The following is a 10,000-nucleotide window of genomic DNA, read 5'->3' on the forward strand; positions in this document are numbered from 1 at the left end:
CAGTTCCCGTTGGTGTGTCTCTTCACAGTCCCCGTTGGTGTGTCTCTTCACAGTCCCCGTTGGTCTGTCTCTTCACAGTCCCCGTTGGTGTGTCTCTTCACAGTCCCCGTTGGTGTGTCTCTTCACAGTCCCCGTTGGTCTGTCTCTTCACAGTCCCCGTTGGTGTGTCTCTTCACAGTCCCCGTTGGTGTGTCTCTTCACAGTCCCCGTTGGTGTGTCTCTTCACAGTCCCCGTTGGTGTGTCTCTTCACAGTCCCCGTTCGTGTGGTTTCTTCACAGTCCCGTGGTGTGTCTCTTCACAGTCCCCGTTGGTCTGTCTCTTCACAGTTCCCGTTGGTGTGTCTCTTCACAGTCCCCGTTGGTCTGTCTCTTCACAGTCCCCGTTGGTGTGTCTCTTCACAGTCCCCTTTGGTCTGTCTCTTCACAGTCCCCGTTGGTGTGTCTCTTCACAGTCCCCGTTTGTGTGTCTCTTCACAGTCCCCGTTGGTGTGTCTCTTCACAGTCCCCGTTGGTGTGTCTCTTCACAGTCCCCGTTGGTGTGTCTCTTCACAGTCCCCGTTGGTGTGTCTCTTCACAGTCCCCGTTGGTGTGTCTCTTCACAGTCCCCGTTGGTGTGTTTCTTCACAGTCCCCGTTGGTGTGTCTCTTCACAGTCCCCGTTGGTGTGTCTCTTCACAGTCCCCGTTGGTGTGTCTCTTCACAGTCCCCGTTGGTGTGTCTCTTCACAGTCCCCGTTGTTCCATAAGGTGTATTTTTATCTGTTTATAAATCTGATTCTCCTGTTGCATCAGTTACCAGATGTAGAATAGAGTTCCATGTCGTCATGGCTCTATGTAGTACTGTGCACCTCCGATAGTCTGTTCTGGGGACTGGGGACTGTGAAAAGACCTGTGTGCTAGTCGTTTTAAACAGACCTTCTGGTGGCATGTCTTGCGGGGTATGCATGGGTGTCTGAGCTGTGTGCTAGTCGTTTTAAACAGACCTTCTGGTGGCATGTCTTGCGGGGTATGCATGGGTGTCTGAGCTGTGTGCTAGTCGTTTTAAAACAGACCTTCTGGTGGCATGTCTTGCGGGGTATGCATGGGTGTCTGAGCTGTGTGCTAGTCGTTTTAAACAGACCTTCTGGTGGCATGTCTTGCGGGGTATGCATGGGTGTCTGAGCTGTGTGCTAGTCGTTTTAAACAGACCTTCTGGTGGCATGTCTTGCGGGGTATGGATGGGTGTCTGAGCTGTGTGCTTGTCGTTTTAAACAGACCTTCTGGTGGCATGTCTTGCGGGGTATGGATGGGTGTCTGAGCTGTGTGCTAGTCGTTTTAAACAGACCTTCTGGTGGCATGTCTTGCGGGGTATGGACGGGTGTCTGAGCTGTGTGCAAGTCGTTTTAAACAGACCTTCTGGTGGCATGTCTTGCGGGGTATGGACGGGTATCTGAGCTGTGTGCTAGTTGTTTTAAACAGACCTTCTGGTGGCATGTCTTGCGGGGTATGGATGGGTGTCTGAGCTGTGTGCAAGTCGTTTTAAACAGACCTTCTGGTGGCATGTCTTGCGGGGTATGGATGGGTGTCTGAGCTGTGTGCTAGTCGTTTTAAACAGACACCACGGTGCTTCCAACGTGTCAACACTTCTTAGAAGAACAGATGGTGAAGTCAATCTCTCCACTTTGAGCCAGGAGAGATTTACATGCATATTATTAATATGAGCTCTCTGTGTATACTTCGCTACACTCGAATCAACATCTTCTAACGATGTGTATGTTGATTTGATTTGATTTAATGGCCAGCTGTGCCGCTCTGTTCTGAGCCAAATGTAGGTCCCTTTTTTCTGGCGCCTGATCACACGATTGAACAGTAGTCCAGGAACGACAAAACTAGGACCTGCAGGACCTGCCTCGTTGATAGTGTTGTTAAGAAGGTAGAAACTAGGACCTGTAGGACCTGCCTCATTGATAGTGTTGTTAAGAAGGTAGAAACTAGGACCTGTAGGACCTGCCTTGTTGATAGTGTTGTTAAGAAGGTAGAAACTAGGGCCTGTAGGACCTACCTTGTTGATAGTGTTGAAACTAGGACCTGTAGGACCTGCCTCGTTGATAGTGTTGTTAAGAAGGTAGAAACTAGGACCTGTAGGACCTGCCTCGTTGATAGTGCTGTTAAGAAGGTAGAAACTAGGGCCTGCAGGACCTGCCTCGTTGATAGTGCTGTTAAGAAGGTAGAAACTAGGGCCTGCAGGACCTGCCTCGTTGATAGTGCTGTTAAGAAGGTAGAAACTAGGACCTGTAGGACCTGCCTCGTTGATAGTGTTGTTAAGAAGGTAGAAACTAGGACCTGTAGGACCTGCCTTGTTGATAGTGTTGTTAAGAAGGCAGAAACTAGGGCCTGTAGGACCTGCCTCGTTGATAGTGCTGTTAAGAAGGTAGAAACTAGGACCTGTAGGACCTGCCTTGTTGATAGTGTTGTTAAGAAGGTAGAAACTAGGGCCTGTAGGACCTGCCTTGTTGATAGTGTTGTTAAGAAGGTAGAAACTAGGACCTGCCTTGTTGATAGTGTTGTTAAGAAGGTAGAAACTAGGACCTGTAGGACCTGCCTTGTTGATAGTGTTGTTAAGAAGGTAGAAACTAGGACCTGTAGGACCTGCCTTGTTGATAGTGTTGTTAAGAAGGTAGAAACTAGGGCCAGCAGGACCTGCCTCGTTGATAGTGTTTTTAAGAAGGTAGAAACTAGGACCTGTAGGACCTGCCTTGTTGATAGTGTTGTTAAGAAGGTAGAAACTAGGGCCAGCAGGACCTGCCTCGTTGATAGTGTTTTTAAGAAGGTAGAAACTAGGATCTGTAGGACCTGCCTTGTTGATAGTGTTGTTAAGAAGGTAGAAATTAGGACCTGTAGGACCTGCCTTGTTGATAGTGTTGTTAAGAAGGTAGAAACTAGGGCCTGTAGGACCTGCCTCGTTGATAGTGTTGTTAAGAAGGTAGAAACTAGGGCCTGTAGGAACTGCCTTGTTGATAGTGTTGTTAAGAAGGTAGAAACTAGGACCTGTAGGACCTGCCTTGTTGATAGTGTTGTTAAGAAGGTAGAAACTAGGGCCTGTAGGACCTGCCTTGTTGATAGTGCTGTTAAGAAGGTAGAAACTAGGGCCTGTAGGACCTGCCTTGTTGATAGTGTTGTTAAGAAGGTAGAAACTATGGCCTGTAGGACCTGCCTTGTTGATAGTGTTGTTAAGAAGGTAGAAACTAGGGCCTGTAGGACCTGCCTTGTTGATAGTGCTGTTAAGAAGGTAGAAACTAGGGCCTGTAGGACCTGCCTTGTTGATAGTGTTGTTAAGAAGGTAGAAACTACGGCCTGTAGGACCTGCCTTGTTGATAGTGTTGTTAAGAAGGTAGAAACTAGGACCTGTAGGACCTGCCTTGTTGATAGTGTTGTTAAGAAGGTAGAAACTACGGCCTGTAGGACCTGCCTTGTTGATAGTGTTGTTAAGAAGGTAGAAACTAGGACCTGTAGGACCTGCCTTATTGATAGTGTTGTTAAGAAGGTAGAAACTACGGCCTGTAGGACCTGCCTTGTTGATAGTGTTGTTAAGAAGGTAGAAACTAGGACCTGTAGGACCTGCCTTGTTGATAGTGTTGTTAAGAAGGTAGAAACTAGGACCTGTAGGACCTGCCTTGTTGATAGTGTTGTTAAGAAGGTAGAAACTAGGACCTGTAGGACCTGCCTTGTTGATAGTGTTGTTAAGAAGGTAGAAACTAGGACCTGTAGGACCTGCCTTGTTGATAGTGTTGTTAAGAAGGTAGAAACTAGAACCTGTAGGACCTGCCTTGTTGATAGTGTTGTTAAGAAGGTAGAAACCAGGACCTGTAGGACCTGCCTTGTTGATAGTGTTGTTAAGAAGGTAGAAACCAGGACCTGTAGGACCTGCCTTGTTGATAGTGTTGTTAAGAAGGTAGAAACTAGGGCCTGTAGGACCTGCCTTGTTGATAGTATTGTTAAGAAGGTAGAAACTAGGGCCTGTAGGATCTGCCTTGTTGATAGTGTTGTTAAGAAGGTAGAAACTAGGGCCTGTAGGATCTGCCTTGTTGATAGTGTTGTTAAGAAGGTAGAAACTAGGGCCTGTAGGACCTGCCTTGTTGATAGTGTTGTTAAGAAGGTAGAGCAGCACTTTATTACGGACAGACTTCTCCCCATCTTAGCTACTGTTGCATCAATATGTTCTGACCATGACAGTTTACAATCCAGGGTAACTCCAAGCAGTTTAGTCTCCTCAACTTGCTCAATTTCCACATTATTTATTACAAGATTTAATTGAGATTTAGGGTTTAGTGAATGAGGGTTTAGGGTTTAGTGGATGAGGGTTTAGGGTTTAGTGAATGAGGGTTTAGGGTTTAGTGAATGAGGTTTTAGGGTTTAGTGAATGAGGGTTTAGGGTTTAGTGAATGAGGGTTTAGGGTTTAGTGAATGAGGGTTTAGGGTTTAGTGAATGAGGGTTTAGGGTTTAGTGAATGAGGGTTTAGGGTATAGTGAATGAGGGGTTTAGGGTTTAGTGAATGAGGGTTTAGGGATAAGTGAATGAGGGTTTAGGGTTTAGTGAATGAGGGTTTAGGGTTTAGTGAATGAGGGTTTAGGGTTTAGGGAATGAGGGTTTAGGGTATAGTGAATGAGGGTTTAGGGTATAGTGAATGAGAGGTTTAGGGTGTAGTGAATGAGGGTTTAGGGTGTAGTGAATGAGGGTTTAGGGATAAGTGAATGAGGGTTTTAGGGTGTAGTGAATGAGGGTTTAGGGATAAGTGAATGAGGGTTTAGGGTGTAGTGAATGAGGGTTTAGGGATAAGTGAATGAGGGGTTTAGGGTGTAGTGAATGAGGGTTTAGGGATAAGTGAATGAGGGTTTAGGGTTCAGTGAATGAGGGTTTAGGGTGTAGTGAATGAGGGTTTAGGGTGTAGTGAATGAGGGTTTAGGGATAAGTGAATGAGGGTTTAGGGTTCAGTGAATGAGGGTTTAGGGTGTAGTGAATGAGGGTTTAGGGTTCAGTGAATGAGGGTTTAGGGATAAGTGAATGAGGGGTTTAGGGTATAGTGAATGAGGGTTTAGGGTGTAGTGAATGAGGGTTTAGGGTGTAGTGAATGAGGGTTTAGGGTTTAGTGAATGAGGGTTTAGGGTTTAGTGAATGAGGGTTTAGGGTGTAGTGAATGAGGGTTTAGGGTGTAGTGAATGAGGGTTTAGGGTGTAGTGAATGAGGTGAGGGTTTAGGGTGTAGTGAATGAGGGTTTAGGGTGTAGTGAATGAGGGTTTAGGGTTTAGTGAATGAGGGTTTAGGGTTTAGTGAATGAGGGTTTAGGGATAAGTGAATGAGGGTTTAGGGTGTAGTGAATGAGGGTTTAGGGTTTAGTGAATGAGGGTTTAGGGTGTAGTGAATGAGGGTTTAGGGTGTAGTGAATGAGGGTTTAGGGTTTAGTGAATGAGGGTTTAGGGTGTAGTGAATGAGGGTTTAGGGTGTAGTGAATGAGGGTTTAGGGTGTAGTGAATGAGGGTTTAGGGTTTAGTGAATGAGGGTTTAGGGTTTAGTGAATGAGGGTTTAGGGTGTAGTGAATGAGGGTTTAGGGTTTAGTGAATGAGGGTTTAGGGTGTAGTGAATGAGGGTTTAGGGTGTAGTGAATGAGGGTTTAGGGATAAGTGAATGAGGGTTTAGGGTGTAGTGAATGAGGGTTTAGGGTGTAGTGAATGAGGGTTTAGGGTTCAGTGAATGATTTGTCCTAAACACGATGCTTTTAGATGTATAAATATTTACGACCAGCTGTTTCCTTGCCATCCATTCTGAAACTAACAGCAGCTCTTTGTCATTAAGTACTGCAGTGATTTCAGTCACCGTAGTAGGTGATGTGTATAGTGTTGAGTCATCAGCACACATAGACACACTGGCTTTACGTGAGACTGCTTGTTGATATTACAGGGGTAGATTATAGACCGAGGGATATTTAGGCTGTATTACCTTTCTCTCTACTGTGGTCACACACACACACACACACACACACACACACACACACACAATGGTACTGTTGTGTGTTTGTGTGTATGTTTTCCTGTGTCCGTGTTGTAATGAATGGATATAAACATGTCTCTTTCTCTCTCTTTTTTCCATCTGTCTCCTTCTACCTCTCTGTCTCTCTCTCCCTCTCTGTCTCTCTCTCCCTCTCTGTCTCTCTCTACCTCTCTGTCTCTCTCTACCTCTCTGTCTCTCTCTCCCTTTCTGTCTCCCTCTACCTCTCTGTCTCCTTCTACCTCTCTGTCTCTCTCTACCTCTCTGTCTCTCTCTACCTCTCTGTCTCTCTCTCCCTTTCTGTCTCCATCTACCTCTCTGTCTCCCTCTACCTCTTCGTCTCTCTCTACCTCTCTGTCTCCTTCTACCTCTCTGTCTCTCTCTACCTATCTGTCTCCTTTTACATCGCTGTCTCTCTCACGCTCTCTGTCTCCTTCTACCTCTCTGTCTCTCTCTCCCTTTCTGTCTCCATCTACCTCTCTGTCTCCTTCTACCTCTCTGTCTCTCTCTACCTCTCTGTCTCCTTCTACCTCTCTGTCTCTCTCTACCTCTCTGTCTCCTTCTACCTCTCTGTCTCTCTCTCCCTTTCTGTCTCCTTCTACCTCTCTACCTCTCTCTCCCTTTCTGTCTCCTTCTACCTCTCTGTCTCTCTCTCCCTTTCTGTCTCCTTCTACCTCTCTGTCTCTCTCTCCCTTTCTGTCTCCCTCTACCTCTCTGTCTCTTTCTCCCTTTCTGTCTCCCTCTACCTCTCTGTCTCCCTCTACCTCTCTGTCTCTTTCTCCCTTTCTGTCTCCCTCTACCTCTCTGTCTCTCTCTACCTCTCTGTCTCCTTCTACCTCTCTGTCTCTGTCTACCTCTCTGACTCCTTCTACCTCTTTGTCTCTCTCTCTACCTCTCTTTCTCCCTCTACCTCTCTGTCTCTCTCTCGCTTTCTGTCTCCTTCTTCCTCTCTGTCTCCTTCTACCTCTCTTTCTCCTTCTACCTCTCTCTACCTCTCTGTCTCCTTCTACCTCTATGTCTTCTTCTACCTCTCTGTCTCCTTCTACCTCTCTGTCTCTCTCTCTACCTCTCTGTCTCCCTCTACCTCTCTGTCTCTCTCTCGCTTTCTGTCTCCTTCTTCCTCTCTGTCTCCTTCTACCTCTCTGTCTCCTTCTACCTCTCTGTCTCTTTCTTTCTCTCTCTCCGTTTCTCTCTCTAGCTGTCAGACTGGACGAGGACAAAAAGTGGTCGGTACACTACACTTCCCAGAAGCCTCAGCAGGAGACACGGCCCTCTTGTGTGGATGACCGCCGCACCGTACTCAGAGGTAAGAGGTCAGGGGTCAGGGAGGAGGGCTCCTGTTAGAGGTGATAGGTGAGGGATCTACCTAAATACCTCACTACCCACTGGTCACAGAAGTCAGTTTAACGTCTAATTTATATACAGTCGTGGCCAAAAGATTTAGAGAATGACACAAATATAAATTTTCACAAAGTCTGCGGCCTCAGTTTGTATGATGCCAATTTGCATATACTCCAGAATGTTATGAAGAGTGATCAGATGAATTGCAATTAATTGCAAAGTCCCTCTTTGCCATGCAAATGAACTGAATCCCCCAAAAACATTTCCACTGCATTCCAGCCCTGCCACAAAAGGTCCAGCTGATATTATGTCAGTGATTATCTCGTTAACACAGGTGTGAGTGTTGACGAGGACAAGGCTGGAGATCACTCTGTCATGCTGATTGAGTTCGAATAACAGACTGGAAGCTTCAAAAGGAGGGTTGTGCTTGGAATCATTGTTCTTACTCTGCCAGCCATGGTTGCCTGCAAGGAAACACGTACTGTCATCATTGCTTTGCACAAAAAGGGCTTCACAGGCAAGGTTATTGCTGCCAGTAAGATTGCACCTAAATCAACCATTTATCGGATCATCAAAAACTTTAAGGAGAGCGGTTCAATTGTTGTGAAGAAGGCTTCAGGGCGCACAAGAAAGTCCAGCAAGCGCCAGGACCGTCTCCTAAAGTTGATTCAACAGTGGGATCGGGGCATCACCAGTACAGAGCTTGCTCAGGAATGGTAGCAAGCAGGTGTGAGTGCATCTGCACGCACAGTGAGGCGAAGACTTTTGGAGGATGGCCTGGTGTCAAGAAGGGCAGCAAAGAAGCCACTTCTCTCCAGGAAAAACATCAGGGTCAGACTGATATTCTGCAAAGAGTACAGGGATTGGACTGCTGAGGACTGGGGTAAAGTCATTTTCTCTGATGAATCTCCTTCCGATTGCATCCGGAGAAAAGCTTGTCCGGAGAAGACAAGGTGAGCACTACCATCAGTCCTGTGTCATGCCAACAGTAAAGCATCCTGAGACCATTCATGTGTGGGGTTGCTTCTCAGCCAAGGGAGTGGGCTCACTCACAATTTTGCCTAAGAACACAGCCATGAATAAAGAATGGTACCAACACATCCTCCGAGAGCAACTTCTCCCAACCATCCAGAAACAGTTTGGTGACGAGCAATGCCTTTTCCAGCATGATGGAGCACCTTGCCATAAGGCAAAAGTGATAACTAAGTGGCTCGGGGAACAAAAACATCAATATTTTGGGTCCATGACCAGGAAACTCCCCAGACCTTAATCCCATTGAGAACTTGTGGTCAATCCTCAAGAGGCGGGTGGACAAACAAAACCCCACATATTCTGACAAACTCCAAGCATTGATTATGCAAGAATGGGCTGCCAGAAGTTAATTGACAGCATGCCAGGGCATATTGCAGAGGTCTTGAAAAAGAAGGGTCAACACTGCAAATATTGTCCCTTTGCATTAACTTCATGTGATTGTCAATCAAATTGACCATTTTGAAACACTTGTAATTATACTTATATATACTTATATTATAATTATATTCCATAGTAGCATCTGACAAAAAAATATCTAAAGACACTGAGGCAGCAAACTTTGTGAAAATTAATATTTGTGTCTTTTCTCAAAACCTTTGGCCACGACTGTAAATAAATAACGTAAATTCAATATGAAATCAACAGCAAATGTTATCCTTCTCATTGGATTAGAAGTTGAGTGAAAAATAAAGATCCAAATCCCTTTACTTTTGTTTTCCAATCAACATTGAACGTTCTTTTGTATGTTGTTGAAATGACGCAGAACCAACGTTGTTTCAACGTTAGACTGGTGATAGAAAACATGTTGTTAAGTCCCTCTGTCTGGCTAGCCAATCAGATGGTTTTAAATCTCAGAGGGGGAGTGAAGGAGGTCATTCTTCAGGAAGGAAATGGAATTAGACGTAGCTGTAGTTGATTTATATAGAGACTAATTAGAGATGAATCTGTTTCTATCTGGCTCATCTGGCTAGACAGTATGAACACACAGATAGGGAACACATTTATCTTTTCCTTGTACAGACAAACAGATGCATTGCTTACAAATAAAGTTGAAATAATATGAAATATTACTGAAATAATATGAAATATTACTGAAATAATATGAAATATTACTGAAATAATATGAAATATTACTGAAATAATATGAAATATATAAAACAAATATGAAACATGTAGCTGTGTACCCCCTGAGTACCCCCTCTAGCACCAGGGTCAGCACACTCACCAATTTATTTATTTTTCTTTTTTTCTCAGTCTTAAGTCATTTTCCACACACAGTCTGTGCCTGTATTTAGTTTTCATGCTAGTGAGGGCCGAGAATCCACTCAAATCACAAATCAAATCACATTTTATCACACTCTCACATAGGTACGTGGTTGGAAAGGGGATCAGTGTCTTAACAGCGCAATTCGCCAATGCAGAATACTCGGGGCGCAGCCCAATCCAGAAATCTGGCAGTGGCTTCTGATTAAATTCAATTTTCACAGAACCACTTTTTGCGATTTCGATGAGGCTCTTGTTCAGATATCGGTAAGTGGACTGGAGACAGGGCATGAAAGGGATAACGAATCCAGTTGTTTGTGTCATTCGTTTCGGTAAAGTACCT

At 45.1% G+C, this 10,000-nt stretch overlaps 1 protein-coding gene across 2 annotated transcripts in view; it reads left to right on the plus strand.

The window, feature by feature from the left end:
• The window catches only part of LOC116353330 (tyrosine-protein phosphatase non-receptor type 23-like), a 41,229-nt gene that overhangs the window by 24,895 nt on the left and 6,334 nt on the right, over positions 1-10,000 (plus strand). For both annotated transcript variants that reach the window (XM_031787733.1, XM_031787734.1), the window contains exon 2: positions 7,220-7,327. In XM_031787733.1, the coding sequence (XP_031643593.1) occupies positions 7,220-7,327 (108 nt within the window). The remainder of the gene's footprint in view (positions 1-7,219; positions 7,328-10,000) is intronic.

Source organism: Oncorhynchus kisutch, linkage group LG14, assembly GCF_002021735.2.
Source record: "Oncorhynchus kisutch isolate 150728-3 linkage group LG14, Okis_V2, whole genome shotgun sequence".
In the NCBI taxonomy this organism is placed as follows: Eukaryota; Metazoa; Chordata; class Actinopteri; order Salmoniformes; family Salmonidae; genus Oncorhynchus; species Oncorhynchus kisutch.